Source organism: Medicago truncatula, chromosome 5 (genome assembly GCF_003473485.1).
Source record: "Medicago truncatula cultivar Jemalong A17 chromosome 5, MtrunA17r5.0-ANR, whole genome shotgun sequence".
Classification (NCBI taxonomy): Eukaryota; Viridiplantae; Streptophyta; class Magnoliopsida; order Fabales; family Fabaceae; genus Medicago; species Medicago truncatula.
The window spans coordinates 33,560,219-33,577,396 of record NC_053046.1 but is presented as its reverse complement, the minus strand read 5'-3'; the positions used below and the strand labels follow the sequence as shown (position 1 = coordinate 33,577,396).

The window sequence follows — 17,178 nt, the reverse complement described above, 5'->3', positions numbered from 1 at the left end:
TTATTTCTATCATGTCATTAGTTCTAATTTTTTTGGTGGTGGTCGGATTCGAACTTCAGACCTTACATATTATTATGCATTGTCCATACCAACTGAGCTAAGCTCACGAGAACATTTTCTAAAACAAGTTCTAACTAAAACAATTAAAAAGGGTTCTAACTAAAATAAGTCATTTTTGTGATCACCAATAATATCAAATGTTTCATTATGTATTCGACAAATGGAAAATTCGCAAAGAGATGCTTTTGCTTCTTTCTTCTTGATGCATGATGTAAGAAGTAATGCATTTCCTATATAGCCATGCAATGGCCCCCGCGATTACACAATGCACCCTTTTTTATTTTAAATTGTTGTTGCAGTTACCTTGAAGATCTTTATAACGTGGAAAACGAGTAAAAATGCGACTGATGCAAGATATTGACCATAAGAAGATAGCATAATATGATACACATAAATTCATTACTTTTTACGTGAAAACTACAAAACCTAGACATAGAATTATTGTCCGAATGGTGAACCGTGGTCCCAACAAAAATGACATTTAACCTTGTAATGTTGTAACTACATTTATGTTATTTTTCATGTGAGAATTCTTTGACCAATTTCAAGTACATAACATTGACCGTGGTTCACCCCTTGAAGGTTCCGTTGGAGGATTTTTACCTTGGAACATCTAAGAATTCAAATGATGTTGAATTTACGAAGAGTCTATAAAACACTTGTGGAGTATTAATGAACTTTAACATGCCGAGTCCGAATTATGTAGTTAAGTATGCTTAGATGAGGATAACATTATGATGATATTGTCTAACATGTGTAATATTGTACATATTAAAATAATTAAAAGTAATAAATTTTTATTGAAAAACACAAATTATTAATTTATTAAAAATTTATATGTTTAATTAAAATGCAGAAGATCCAAAACAAACTTAATATTGTAAATTTCTTAACATGCAATTTTTTTTTTTTTTTTTTTGAAAACTCAGCATCCAATTTATATGGACTTGCCCACTAAAATTGACAACAAAGGGAATCGAACCTCGGATCGTAACATGCATAATCTTCTGTGCTGCGAGCATGCGCCTAAGTCGGAATGACTTATTTCCATGTCCTTCTATATGACAAAAATGTATATGTAAGTGTCCCTGACTATGTATTTGATGTTTAGCCTCATTTTAGCAATGTACTCATATCACACTACTTGGACAGTGCACTTAAATAGATTCCCATACATCATATTTCTGTGTTCCCACACTCCTCTTTCTACTCTTCTTTCACAAATTTTCCACCCATCACCAAGCACTAACAATGGATGTACCTCTAATAATGGATGTACCACTAACAATGGATGTTCCAACGGAACCAAACACCAAAACCCCGCAAATCCTAAGCTCAATCCTCTCCCAAAGCAGCCTTTGTTACTCCGAAGACACAAAATTTCTCATCCGTGACCACCTCCTCTCTCTCCTCACAAACTATCCAACACTCAAACCTGGAACCAACACCATGATTTACAAAATTAGTCTCGGCGCCTTCAACATAGTCCAAGCCGACAGCACTATTCCCATGACCTACAAAGCTGTAACTTACCATACTCCAATAGTTATTTCTCTACTGGAATCTTACCCTCGTCACCCTCCTCTAGTCTATCTTAACCCTCCACCATATTTGAAAATCAAACTCCATCATCCTTATGTTAGCTCTTCTAGTTTGGTTATTGTTCCTTATTTGCAGAATTGGATCTATCCTACTTCAAATTTGGTAGACCTTGCTCTCGATCTAAGCCTAACTTTTGGTCGTGAGCCACCTCTTTTTTCTAACCCTAACCCTAACCCTAACCCAACAAGGGGGTGCATAATCATGTGACGTGGTTGAGGTAAACTAGAGAAGGAGGCGTTGTTTGGTTTTCCAAGGGTATTGAAGCAGATGGATCATAGGGTTGTCCCACGTTGTAGTTTAAAAATAAATATTGGGTATGTATGTTATGATGGTTAAATTGTATTTTCTATCCAGACTTTGTTTTCATTTTAAAAACTTCCTTGCGTTTATTTTTAAAATTTCTTAGGGACAAGTATAAATAAATCTTGGTTTGTATGCAACCAAAAAAAAATTGGTTTCTATTGTATTTCCGAATTCATCCTTCTATCGAATGCTTCATTTTGTTAGAGCAACTTTGGTGCATGATGCACTATGCCCAAATTTCATAGTAAATTTCGCCGTTGAATGTCTTGCTTGATTTTCCTTTGTACCTCTGATGAAATATGTCAATCATTTTTTTTCTTGTGGTTTATTTGCATGGGTTTGCATGCACCTAAAACAATATAGTTCATATTCATTGATTAACCAAAATGTTGTGTTTGCTGTCCTATGAAATTTCCTTTTTATATGATAAATTAATGATTAATTTTGTTGAACAAGGTTAAGCTGCCACTAATAAGTGACAAGTGAATGACATGTAGTGTCCTTGTTTGTTTCCTAAAATAAAATAAGCAAGGATTAGTCATATAAAGAAAGCCATCTTCACCAGAAAATATGATTAAATTCTTGGACGATAATTGTCTCCATTCAATAATGTTCTAGATAGTTTGAGTTGAAGATGATTCACTCATCTGATAATATAAGAGATCAATAAAATCAATGAATCGAAACAATAGAAATAGTTTTCAATTTAATTGAAAAAAATACAAATCGACGATAAAGACTTGCATTTATTTTGATTAATCCTTGTTCCTCTCATGTAGAAGCAAATGAAAATGAAAGATAATCTATATTGTGAAATGTTACTTCTTCCCAACGTTCTCATTGAATCAAATTATGGACTTGAATTGAATACCTATAATAGCCTATATTGATATTCCACATGACTTGAGTACGTCTAAATTATTTTATAAATTTTTAATAATATTTTCCAATATTATGAAAAAGGAGTTCTTTAGTTTGTGGTAAATTTACACAAATTCTATTATCACATTTGTCAATACATTGTAGAGTAATCTATTAGTAAAACATATTGAAGAGAAACTAAAAGGCAAAATAAGATTTACTTGTTAAGTACAAGCATTTGAAATACTTTTTTTTTGACAAAAGCATTTGAAATACTTGTTGTTGTGAAGAGTACACATCTATCGTTTTAATTTAGTTATTCTCTATCAAGCCTCAAAATACCCATCTTCTCTATAATTTAGTTAATTTAGTTATTTTTAATAAATTATACTTTCAACTTGATCCCATAAAACTTAATTCCTGATTTAGTCCTTTATTGATTAACGATTAACCTGGCAAATACATCAATTACATTTAATAAATCTAAAAAAATGATTTTTTGCTTATACCAGTGAACAGAGAAATTATATTAAAATATGATCTTTGGTTTACAAATCAGCAAGCTTGTATAGCTAAATTGAGACAATCGTAAAATATTTTGTTAGCTTTGCAATTGTAGTTGCTTACATGTAGTGTAAAATTTACCCATCTTTTCTGTAAAACATCTAGTACTTGTAATATGATCAAAATAATCATCAATTATCAATTATATGGATTGAAAATGAAAACATTTGTTTTCTATGACACTTTATTCACTGTCATGCAGATCACTTTCAAAGAAATCGTATCATTACTTTCAAAGATTTCTCTTATTGTTTATATGGTTAATTACCCAAATTGACTATATTTTTTTTTTCATTTATTGTTTATAGGATTAATTGTTCAAATTAATTATGTAATGTACAAAAAATCTAAGCAATTTTTTATATTTTTTTTACAGATTTTACCATGTGATTTGAGTTTCTTACTATTTTTGTCCTCATGTTTTTGTTGTAGACATAAAGTTCAGGAAAAATGACCTACATGTTGATTTTTTTTTCATGATTTTTTTGCAGGTATGTTTAGGACGTTAAAATACAACTTTCCACATAAAATTATAATTTTTCAACCAAGGTTAGATTAATTATGAATTTTTAAAACGATAAAAACTCGAAAATCAAAATAACGGAAATCTCGACGTAGAAATCAAATTTTAAGTTGATTCTTTGCAAATACATCTATAAAAATACATAGAGAGCATCTGCAAATTTAGTTTCATAACATTTCTTAGATGCCTAGATTGATTTTTCAACAAAAACATGCAAAATTGAAATTATATTCCAAGTAAGCATATATTTACAAAGCAAATTTTGTTCCATAATTTTGATAGCATGTTTATAAAATTGTTAAAACCTCCACCAATTTTTTTTTTGAAATTTTTAAACAAAGGACAAATTAATTATGAATTTGTTGTTGCAAAAGGGACGTGATGAGAACAATTGACCCCATTCTCACTCATACGCATTGCTAGACAACTGCTGCCTGATCAAAACTAAAAATGTATTATATGATCATGTTCAATTTTACAAGGTTTACCATAATTATTTAATTTCTTAAAAAAATATCAAATAGGAGATCGATCCACTAGCATTTTCATATTGCACACATAGATAAAAAGAAAATGAAAAGAGAACAAATACAGCTTACAATTTTAAATTTTTTGACAAATGAAGTAAGATAGCTCTTTTTTTTTTATTTTTTAAAGAAAGTAAGATAACTCTTTGTGTTGAACAAAAAGCAAACAATTATTTTTCTCTTATTATTTGAACTTCAAACAATTTTTACATGGGCACAATCCTAAATCAAAATTATTTGAACACGCACAAATATAAAAGATTAAACAAAATTATTTAATCACATCATTTAAATCTATTCTCTTTAAAAAAAAATTATTTATAAATGTGTGTCTAAATAAAATCAATTTAAAGTTTGTACAAGTTAGAATTTCTCCACCCTAATATAACACTGGTGGGCAATATGTCCTCATACCCAATTTTTCCTTTTCCTCAGCTAGCCAAGGACCTTAAAGCCTTCTAGTTTTAACTCAGCCGGAATGAAGATTCGTTCCCAAAAGGGTACCTCCAAAGCCGCCTTGACAGATACAGAATAGTGGGTTCAATTGCAACAAAATATATGAGAATACCAATTGCTCTAATTTTCTTAGAGAGAGTAGTCTTTTAGTCGTTGTTTGGCCAAGAATGGTCATACTTTTGACTAGTTTTTCTGTTCATTGGTTGTCTTTGACACCTCGTTCCTTAGGACATTCCTTTTCTTGGGATAGATCCGGTTTCTCTTTTCATAGGTTTTACACTATGTGACTCTGATGTATTGGTTCAGGCCTCTTCTGCTTTTATATTTTATTGCCTTGATAAAAAAAAGGACCTTACTTCCCTCATCCATCAATTATATCATTGTTGATAAGTCAGTTTCCTTTGACTCTTATATATATGGCTAAATTCTTCTAATATATATAGCTAAATTAAATTTTGGTCCTTTGCTAATTATAAGTTTTGCTTTGGTCCCTGAAGTTTTTTTTTTTTTAATTTCATATTAGTCCCTTAAATTACAAATGTTAGACAATTTGGTCTCTTGTTTTTTTCTCTCGTTTTTTTATCACTTAACTTACAAATATTAGATATCTTGATCATTTATATTACTAACTTTAGACGCTTTCATCATTTCTATGAGAGACCAATATGTTTTCATATTTGTTACTTAAGGGACCAAAGTGTTCAATGTTCATAACATAAGAGACTAAAATGAAACAGATAAATTTAAAGGACCAAATTACATGACGTTTGTAGATTAAATGACAAAAGTGAAACAAAACAAACTTAAAAGACCAAAACAAAATCTAAAAATAATTAAAGAGGACAATTGACCGGCCCCCTTCTTGCTCATACGCATTGCGAGGTCAAGGCACTGTCACTAGCTAGAGATATAGGAAATTTCATCCCTCAAACATTAACAAATAATGGAAAAGTAGCAAATATTATGGAGGTGGTGGATCACATGATTCGTTTTTCATGGTCTTGATTGATTAGTATGAAATGGAAGAAGACTTTGTGTTTTTTTTTTTTTTTTTTGAATAATCCACTCTCTTGTCTTTAAAGTATTTGATAGGACGTTACATCATATCTCTTTGCTGTTGCATTTTTTGCTAATGCATTGGAGAAATTTTGTTGATAACAAGAAACTACTGATACTATGCAGAATTAGTTCCCACTTAACAATAGGTGGCGTTTTTCTTTCTTTCTGTAATATGTGGTATGTCGAGGATTTCACTTGGTTTGCTCTTTTGTGTTGTTTTTTACTTGGCATGGTTGCAATTTTCTTTCTTACTTTGCAGTAATTTTACGCTTATTTTGAAGTTGGTTTGCACATTTTGTGCTACTTTGGTTATCATCGATAAAATTTTCTTTATAAAAGAGCAAATGAGCAACTACATTGACTTACCGGTGAACAAATTTACCTAAATAGTTTGGAAATTAAGATAGATGATTTGAATAATATTCGTAAATGGAAACATAAGTCATTTGACAAATAATATTATCCACAACCACTAATTGGGAGGATTACTCCACTTAAAGAGTCATTTTAGTAACTTATAAACATTGAGAATTGCATGATTTATTAATTAAATAAATTGTTAAAATTTAATTAATATATTAGAAATTTTAAATAAAAAAATCAATTTAAAGTATTAGATAAATCACACACAAATTGATATTATTTCATTCTCTTGAATTAAACATTACTTTAAGTGTCATGGATTTCAATACAGATGATACCAACAGCTACATGCATAAACCATCAATATATCTTGCAAAGAATGCATATATCCTTCATTTTTCATGTATTAAACATGAATATATTAGAGTGATGCAGTTAAATCACAAACAACTACACCAATAACATGTAACAACATCCAATATATGTTGCATATAATACATACCTCCCTCATTTCCTGTGTATTAAAAATGACTCAAAAGTAAATTATATGAGAATAAATTTTATATATGTTAGAAACATAAAGTGATTGTGACCCCTATTTCATCTATCAAATAATTAAGTTTTTTTATTTATAAAAGCATTGCATAAAACTTTGTAGTGTTCTATTATTTTATTGAAAAAATTATAAATTACATAATTAACCACTTAGAAATTAGACGAGAAACATAAACAACATTGATTATTTAATTTATATCTCATTCATTTTTATCTATTATTTTGTATTTTCTTCTTATTTTTTCTTTCTTCTTTTTGCAAAAAAAAAATAAAATGAGTATAATAAAATATAGTTTTGCAAATACACAAGTACAAAAATTTATTATCCCTCTAACTATTAACAAATACTATTATAAAATATTTAGTATCCCTATAATTATTTATACATTATATGTTTGTATTACTAAAAGAAATTAGTGCCCGTTTATGTATAATATTAATACATTTTATAATATTTAGTGTCGCATAATGTTGGTTGACAATTGGAAGCTTGACTTCAAATTTCAATCCTCCGAAAAACTGTTCACACACACATAATAATGTTTTTACAATTTAGATCATGCTAACAATTGTGCTAAAGACGTTGCATTGTTTAAAAAATGCATAAGATGAAATTTTGTCTTGAAAATATAAGTCATATACTTTTTTTGACAAGATACAAGTCATATACTTCTTAAAGCAATATTGACATCATTATTTATGCAACAGTACAACACTTACTTCTTTTGGTTTCCTTAAATAAACATATTTAACCAAAAAGAGTTTATGTATAATAGCCGAAAATATAGATTACTCAAACAAAAATCACATTAAGAATTATTTATCTTTATCTTATTTAATAAATGCATAAAAAGAAAATGTGTTTTGAAAATACAACTCAAATACTTTTCAAAGCAATAATGACATCATTGTCTATACAAAAGTTACTTATTTTGTTTTCTTATCATTTCATTTATTATGTATTTACCAAAATGTGGCTAAACATATTTAACCTATGAGAGTTTGAGTATATGCAATTTATGTTGATGAGAGTTTGGTAAAAACGTAGACTACTCAAACAACAACATTATCAGAATAATTCATCAACAAAAATATAAATTAATAATCTAATTAATAAAGTATACAAATCACTCACATGTAAAATGATACTAACGGGCGTCAAATAGGCTGACGACCTTCCCGTCACGCATTGTCTTCAACAAACCACGAGTGAATGTTTAGCCTCAATGTTTAAACTCCATCCCTTGAAAAATTCTTTATCAAGCATCAGATTATCAATGAGTTCTATGGAGAATTAAATATAAACCAACATTAGATATAAAATAATAAATTAATATGTTTTTGAGCCTCTTTATTGAAGGGAATGTGAAACTCTCACCTGTAGCATCCTCTGCATGATTCTACTGCACTTCTTTGCATTTAGACATAGTGGCGGATCTTCGTTGTGACCTGCAGATGCTATGGTATCCCCCAAGGTTACTATATATATGATATCAACTGTAATATATCACGAACATTCGTTTGGTATCCCCCAAGGTTACTATATATATGATATCAGCCGTAATATATCACGAACATTCGTTTGTCTTAGCGGATAAACAGGTCGCCGGTTCAGCACCCCCTATTGCCTTATTTTTCATATTTCTACTGTATTTTTGATAATTTTTTAAAAAAAAACACCCTTTGTTGGGACTCGAACCTGCAACACTACACTACATTCAAGCTAAATTTACCACTATATCAATCAACAACTCGACAATTTCTTAGCATAGTTTAATATATATTTCAAAAATGTTTGGCATCCCCAAGAAAAAAACTCAAGATCCGCCACTGTTTAGACAAAAGCCATTGGTCCAACAATTCTAAACCTAAAAAGAGCCTTTGGTTGAGCATCAACCCTACAATGATGTCTTTCAAGTAAAATCTTGCTAACGTTGCATTCAAGAAGAGAAGAAGTTCGAAGAAAATCGAGAAGATAAATGATGATTGAAGTTTGTTGGTTAGAAGTGAGAGAAACTTAGAATAGAAGAGAGATGTGAGAGAAATGATGAATGTTAGTGTTTCTTTTGCAATTCAAAAATAAGTATCAATGTTATATGCTAGTGCGTTCATTATTTGGGTTAGTGAGTTAGAGTTCAATTTCAAAAACAACTCAAAAGCCTACTCAAAATAAAATTAATTTTGAAATCACAATTATAACTCTTAAAGAATCCTTTAAAAAAATTAAACAAATTTTTGGGTCTAAATTTTCATTAGTTTAATATTGAAATTTTGAAGATTAGGAAAATTCATATTTAATTAGTAACAAGTTAAAAAATATATAATTTTTATAAAAGATTATTTTTATAGAGCAATTCTTTCCTAGTCACAATCGCAAATCAAAAATATTTGGACACACATACATAAATTGAAAGAATTAAGAGAAAAATAAATTAGTCACATCATTTTTTATTTTATTTTTAAATTTTTCTTATCTATGTGTGTGTGCCTAAGTCATTTTTATTTGTGTTTGTGACCAACTTAAACTTTCTCCTTTTGAGCAATGTTATTTCAAAAATTTAGAAGTTGAAACATAATCAAACAAATTTTAATTTAACATAAATTAAAAAAGTGTGCTCCAAAATTTTATAGGGAAGAAAACAAACACATTTTTTATGAGGACTAAAATCAACATTTGTTGTATCTTTAAGAAACAAAAGCTTATGTGACATCCACAACCTAGTTCAACTGGCAAAATGCTGAAATTGTTAGGGCGGATACCATGACCGGGGTTCGAACCCCGGTAACTCCGCTTGTGTGTGAGTTTATAATGACTTTGTCATTTCGTCTATCTACCAAAAAAAAGCTTATGTGACAAAAAAAAAAAAAAAACTAACCATATTTCAAAGCTATTTCGCGGGAAAAACACAAATTTCAATTAATCTTTAAGAGTATCCATATTGGTGAGGTCTTCACCATTTAAGACCTAGTACCTAATAGGTACTCCCATTGTGTGATTTTTTTTTTTGGGGGTCTTCTAAAACTCATAGTTTAACTTAAGACCCCATCTTTTAGTGGTCCCCACATGTTAGTGGTGGAATGTAAATGATGAAGAGTTAGTTGTGGGACCCATTTAAACTTTTTGCCAGAAGATCTCCATTAGAGTGAATGAGTACTTATTAGATACCGTTATTAAAAAATGATAAAAAAGTGATGTGTACAAGTGAGATCCGTTTAAGACGTTCAAATTGAGGATGTCCATTGTAGATACTCTAACAAAGCTTAACCGTTTCACCCTAAAAAAAAACTTCACCGTTTCAGTTTTCTCTCTCTGCATTGAGCTCTGTTTCTTCTAACCATGAAGCATCACATGGATTAGGATATGCTAGACTTTTGGGTCTTTTTCAGATTATTGAAAGAAATGGTTTCTTGGTTTCCCAAATGCCAATTTTGGATTTTTCAGTTTGTGTTCTAAATTGGGTATGCTTGAATTTTGAGTCTCTTTCATATGCTTAAATTTTATGTATATATGGGTTGTTTACCAAATGCAAATTTTGGGTTTTTTCTCCCTTTCTATTATCATGTAGATTTAACTGGGAGTAAATAGGCAATTTCTCTCCTGAAATTGTAAGTTTCATCAATTACCCTCTTGAAATTAACAAAACTTCAATTACTCCCTTGAAATTTCACAACGTTAGTCAATTTACCCCCTCCGTCAAATTTTTCTGTTAGTGAACATGACGTTTTGCAAATACCCCCTGAAGTTTTACACTTATGTGCAAAATGCCCCCCAAACTTAAAAATTTATATTATTTTTTTCTTAAAAACAAACAATTAATAGTTAAATATTAAAACTAACTATTAATTTTGGAATTTGGGAAAACTACATGCATATATACATCAAAATAGGCTCCAAAATGGGAAAAAATATGTATTTTTTAAAGTGACAATAATGGGATGATTTGTGGATTAATATTGGGGGTTGTGTAGTTTAAATGGTTTGAGCAAATTGTTGAAGGAGTTGGAGGAGTTAAAAGACTAAGATGGTGAAGGAGAAAATATAAATTTAAATCTGATTATTAATTTGTTTATAAACCTCTAAAAATAATAATTTGTCTATTAGAAATAACCATTATTGTCACTTTAAAAATACACATTTTCCCTATTTTGATGTATATATGTATGTAGTTTTTCCAAACTTCAAAATTAATAGTTAGCTTTAATATTTAACTATTAATTGTTTGTTTTTAAGAAAAAAATAATATAAATTTTTAAGTTTGGGGGACATTTTGCACATAAGTGCAAAACTTCAGGGGGGTATTTGCAAAACGTCATGTTCACTAACAGAAAAATTTGACGGAGGGGGTAAATTGACTAAAGTTGTGAAATTTCAGGGGGGTAATTGAAGTTTTGTTAATTTCAGAGGGGTAATTGATAAAACTTACAATTTCAGGGGGGAAATTGACTATTTACTCATTTAACTGGTGACTTGTATGTGAAAATGGTACAAGAATGTTTGTTATGAAAATGGTTAGTCAAAAGTGTATGATTTGTATTACTTTAACTTGATTTTTTTATTTGGATTTTTGAGTCTCTTATTAATTTAAGACTAAATTGCATTTTTGGTCTCTTAACTATTTAGATAATATCGCTTTGGTCCCTTAATTAAAATTCGATTTATTTTGGTCCCTTAACTTCTCTATGTTATATATTTTGTTCATTTTCGTTAGTTTTAATTTAAAAACGTTAGGTATAGTAACACAAAAATTATCAACCAAAAAAGTAATGATGCAGAGAAATTAAAATCTATAATGAATATTTCAATAGGAAAAAGGAATTAAGTTTGCCTAACAAAAGAATAGACGTTTAACAAAAAATATTTACTGACCTATCTTTTTATGGAATTCTCATAATGCATCAAGACTCATTCAAATGAGAGAGAAAAAAAAAGTTAAAGATAAAAATCAAATTTAAGTTAATTTAATTTCTACATAAAGTATATATACCTGTGTTCTACTTCACTCCAATGTTTCACCACTTTCTTAGTCTTATTCTTAGTTGGAGGAGCTTTATTCTCATCGGTTGAAACATTGCATTTTGAAATAAAACCATATATCGAAGTATGTTGGCAACTCAACCTGACCTTTCAAACAGGATATAGTTAAAAACATCTATCCTCAACTGCACCCTTCATCTTCAATCCAAAGAGGATAATTGGTCCCTTTGCAATAGATCTTGGAACCCTTAATATAGAAGTGTTATAACTGTTACTCGGATCAACATTTTCAATGTAACTTGGTATGCAAGAAACCAAATGGGATTTTTTGGTGGTTGCTGGGGTTTAAATCCTAAACCTTGCATATTTTATGTATTTTCTATACCAACTGAATTAAGCTCATGAGGACAAACTAAATGAGATTTAACTATAGGAAAGTCCACTAGAAAAGCTCCATATCTGCAATAATCTCATATAGCTCTTTCTCATGTAATCACCCAAACATTTCAAATTTTGTGATCCTTAAAAAAATGGTTGGATATAATCAAAATTTATGTGTATTTTTTTTTTAAAAAATGATTCTACATAAAATGTTATAAATCAATTAAAAATTTAAATAAAATATTTAGTTGAAATTGCTATCAAAATTACAAAATCCTCTTTCTACTATAAAATTTTGACATCTGTTCTTTTCTAATTTTTTTTTTTACTTTTATAAAAAGACTTTATTTTTTGAAAAAATAGAAAATTTTGATTTGTCATCCTCATTTTTCTTTTTTATACGTCCTTCATGATTTTCATGTTATTTTATGTAAATTGGTCACGAAATAGTGTTTTGAAAGTTACGACGAGATAGTTATTCATCACTAATAAGTTATTATTTAAATTTGATTTTTTGTATCTCTTAATAACAATAATAATATGTAAGTTTATAAATCCTAGCTCAAGTGATCAAATGCCAAAATTGTTAGACCGGACGCCGTCCAGGGTTTGAACCATTTATGTGTGTGAGTTTATAAATGATTTGCCATTTTGTCTATCTACAAAAGAATTACTTATAATTAAATTAAATATGAAATAATTAAGGGTTGTCATCTTGGTCCCTGAATATGTAACGAGTAATCATAATAATTTCTCAATGTATCGAAATTTCAAAATAATCTATGATTGTGCGATATGTTAGTCAAAATAGTCCCTTACGTTAAAGTATTTCGTTAATATTGTCATATTAACCCCTTAATATACTTAGAGCCCGTTTGTTATAACTTTTTTTAAAGTAGATTTTCATAGTGTAATATGTTTTTGTTATAATTTTTTTGACGAAAAGAAATTTTCAAGTAAAACTTCAAATGAAAAATTTGTTTGAATATCTTATCTTAAAATGACATTTTAAGTATTTCATCATTTTGTTTTGATACTAAAATTTTGAAAAAATCTCTATTTTTTTTTATTTCAAATAGCTTTTCATAAAAATTATTTTTGAAAGATGTCATTTTGAAAAAATACGGGATTTTTACTAAGTAAAATCTCGAACAATGAATATTTAAGTTAGTGAATGTCAAAATCTCTTTTTTAACTTATATCAAATGAGTTTGAAATAACTTATTATTTTACATTAAATTTCCAAAAAATCCATTTTTAAATATACAAAGAAAAATTCATTTTTTTTTTAAATCTAAAACAAACGGGACCTTTACTTATTGTCATTTCAATCCCTATTAATACTTACTTACTTTCGTACTAGTCTTTATACGAACAGAGTTAATGTCAACATTAAAAATATTATATATAAAATATTATTTACACTTGAATAGAAGGCAAGCGGGTAACAAGCTGCCCGCTATGCTTTTTTGGATGGCGAAATCAATCCTCGTAAACACAACATTCATGGACCTAGGAGACATGACATTGCTATGCATGACCTTTTGAACTTCATGCAGAAGGTCAACAACCTCTAGTGCTAGGAAATCGAAAGTATCAAAAGCAAATGGTATAAAAGCGTGTTGATTGTCAGAACACACTTTCTCATGTTTGACCACTTTGGTTGATGCAGCTTTTAGGGTTGCATGTCCTACCATAAAAGGCCCGACACCTAATTCCAGAAGTGGTGAAACCCCAGTCAAGTCTACACATGCATGTTTTCCTCCTACCCATCCGTACACCATAACATCTGCAGATTTGAGTGTTGATCTTCTATCTAGTGGGTCAGTTAGGAATCACATGCGCCTTCTTCTTCACTGCTACTCCCGCTCGTCTGAATATATAAAAAATTACATCCCTAACAAAGTCATGATTGTACTTAAAAGCTGGGAAACTTCTTACAATGAACGACATATTCCCCAATAAAGTATATCCCAGACATATCTTACGACACACAAGACATACCTCATCAATAGAAAATAGTGGAATCATAAGACAATATCCAAGGATAGTATAATACTTCACTAGTAACATATCCTGACCTAACCCATCAATCAGGATAGCTAAAAGAAAATTCTGAGCATGTGCCAGTTGCAAATATTCTAAAATTGCCTTCGATCTTGTGGTCATGTCAATATTTAAGGACTATTTGAATTTCAAACACTATTTTAACCATCATGCACAATACAACTATTTTAGAATTTCGTACATTGAAAATTATTGTGCGAACTTTTTACACAATCAACTATTAACCCACTAATTAAACACTAGTTTATTCACTAATTTAACGGCATAAAAAAACCATTAAAACACGATTAGAGGTATTAGTAATATAATTTTCGTCCTCTTCACTTGGCTTAACCTAGATTCACAAGTCGCCTCACGACCACTGGCGGCACTCATCTGCTAACTATGGAGTCCACTTCGACAAAAAGAAGAAGAAGAACATTGCGGTCCAGTGATGCAAAAAGAAGAAGAAAATCAATGATTTCTGGTTCATATTTACCAGATGAGTGTTGGGAATGTGTCTTCAAATTCTTGAAAGACAACAATCGATGCTTGAAATCTCTCTCCATCGTCTCCAAACAGTTACTCTCCATCGTCTCCAAACAGTTACTCTCCATCACCAACCGTCTTCGATTCTCTCTCACAGTCTATGATCCAACCCTTCCTTTTCTTCCTACTCTCTTGCGTAGATTCACCAACCTCACCTCCCTCGACCTCTCGTGTTTCAACGGTAAACTCAACAAGCTTCTCTGTCAAATCTCTCGTTTTCCATTGAAACTCACGTCACTCAATCTCTCAAACAAATGCATCATTCCCACAATTGGGTTGCAGACTTTTTCGAAGAAGATTACAACTTTGACCTCTCTCACTTGTTCCAAAATGCAATATATCAATAGCAGCGATCTTGTACTTATCTCTCATTGTTTCCCCTTGTTGGAAGTCCTAGACCTCAATTACCCCACACAATGCTACCACGGGGCCGTAGAGCTTTCACTTTCCAAACTCCGCAAGATTAATCTCTCTTATCATTCCTACATCGATGACGAATTTATTCTCCACTTGTTTGAAAGCTGTAAGCTGCTCGAAGAGGCCATCATGTTGCCATGTGTTGACATAACCTTTGTTGGTATTGCTAATGCCCTCCGTGAGAGACCAACATTGAGGTCTGTATCCTTTTCCAATACTTTTGGACGTGTAGACTGGTGGAGACGCCAGTCAACTTATATCACTTCACAATTCATCTCCTCTTTTGATTTGTTATCTTTGAATATCTCAGATGAGTTGCTCTCCTCTATTGCATACCAATGTCTTCCTTTGACGAGGCTTGTTCTCCAAGATTGCACCGGCTATAGCTATTCTGGAATCCTTTCTTTACTATCCAAGTGTCAACATTTCCAACACTTGGATCTTCAAAATGCTGTTTTTCTGAAAGATGATCATGTTGTGGAGATGTCTTCGTTTCTTGTTGATTTGGAATCTATAAATTTGACTCATTGTTCAATGCTTACAGAATCAGCCTTCTTTGTTCTCCTTAAGAACTGCCCTTCACTTAGTGAGATCAAAATGGAACACACATGTATTGGGAAAAAGAGTCTAGAGAGTTCTAAATCTTTGATGGATTTTGTTGCTTGCCCTCAATTAAAGTATCTTCGTTTGGCTCACAATCCATGGCTATTTGATGAATATATCACCATGCTTGCTTCCATCTTCTCCAATTTGCAGCTGCTTGATTTGAGCAATTGTTGTCGCATATCTGAAGAAGGTATCGTTCAATTTTTAAGGATATGTTGTAACATTAGACATTTGAACTTATCCCAGTGTTCAACAGTGAAACTAGAAATGAACTTTGAAGTTCCCAAATTGGAGGTATTGAACTTGTCACAAACAATAGTTGATGATGAAGCACTTTATATGATCTCAAAGAGTTGTTGTGGGCTTTTGAAATTGTCACTTAAAAATTGTAATGATATCACAAAGAAGGGAGTGAAGCATGTAGTAGAAAACTGCACGCAACTTAGAAAGATTAATTTCTATGGTTGTCAGAAGGTCCATGCTGATTTTGTTTCTTCGATGGTATCTTCAAGGCCGTCGTTGAGAAAGATAACGGCTCCTCCAGCTCGTAATGGGTTTGGTAAGAGAAAGATTAACTACTTCTTGCGTCGGGGATGCCTTGTTCTCTAGCATTCTTGAAGTGTTCTGATGTTTGAGCTATGAAATGTAAGAGGTTTTCCTTTTTGTTCCCTTTTTCGCGGCTCAGAAGTTCTCCCTGTGATTCCTGAGGAGGAATTGAATCTTCAGAATTCTTGAAATAGCTTTGACCTGAAAGAAATATCTATAAAAGAGTATCAACCAACAACACACCTAAAAGGAAAGCAAATAATGCTTTTAAATCAATTTCCATCGATGCTTTCTTGTTCCATTGCACGAGACACACAACAGAGAGTTCTTGTGATCTTTTACCAACTTCTCTAAGTGAATTTAAGAACCTATGATTAGTAAACAAGGTCACAAAGAGCACACAAGTTTGCAGTGAATCACATAACTTTTGATCGTAACGATTTAATTTTCTCTTCACAAATTCAAAGTCAAGCCAAGATACAGTAGAATACCTGGATTTTGGAGCAGTTGATATATGCTCTACATATATCTAAGTATCTGGTGATCATGATGAAATGCTGATGATACACCATACTGACAAGCAGATCCTTTGCAAAATATATGCATAATTATATACTCTTTCTCAATTTTCATTTTCTCCAACGGTCACGCATAATTATATGCATACTAAAATTGAAAACAGATGTTATACACTCTGTCTCTTTTCGATGCCTTATTAACTCTTGTCGTCATTAAGATAGAAAAACCAAAACATATGAACCAAATTACAAATAAAGGTAAATCTA

The 17,178-nt window shown here is 30.7% G+C and overlaps 2 protein-coding genes across 2 annotated transcripts; both read left to right on the top strand.

The window, feature by feature from the left end:
- The first annotated feature begins 1,311 nt into the window (after positions 1 to 1,311).
- On the top strand, positions 1,312 to 1,869 carry LOC11423441 (protein ELC). Its single transcript, XM_003616030.1, has one exon. It carries the CDS (start codon positions 1,312 to 1,314, stop codon positions 1,867 to 1,869), a length of 558 nt encoding a protein of 185 aa, XP_003616078.1.
- Positions 1,870 to 14,680: 12,811 nt separating this feature from the next.
- Positions 14,681 to 16,456, top strand: LOC11435330 (F-box/LRR-repeat protein 2). The gene has a single exon (XM_003616028.3). The coding sequence runs from the start codon at positions 14,681 to 14,683 to the stop codon at positions 16,454 to 16,456; it is 1,776 nt and encodes a 591-aa protein (XP_003616076.3).
- Positions 16,457 to 17,178: the final 722 nt, after the last annotated feature.

Bases quoted from the DNA above. Each gene is read 5' to 3' on its own strand.
- LOC11435330 (XM_003616028.3), top strand. From the start codon at position 14,681: ATGGAGTCCACTTCGACAAAAAGAAGAAGAAGAACATTGCGGTCCAGT.
- LOC11423441 (XM_003616030.1), top strand. From the start codon at position 1,312: ATGGATGTACCTCTAATAATGGATGTACCACTAACAATGGATGTTCCA.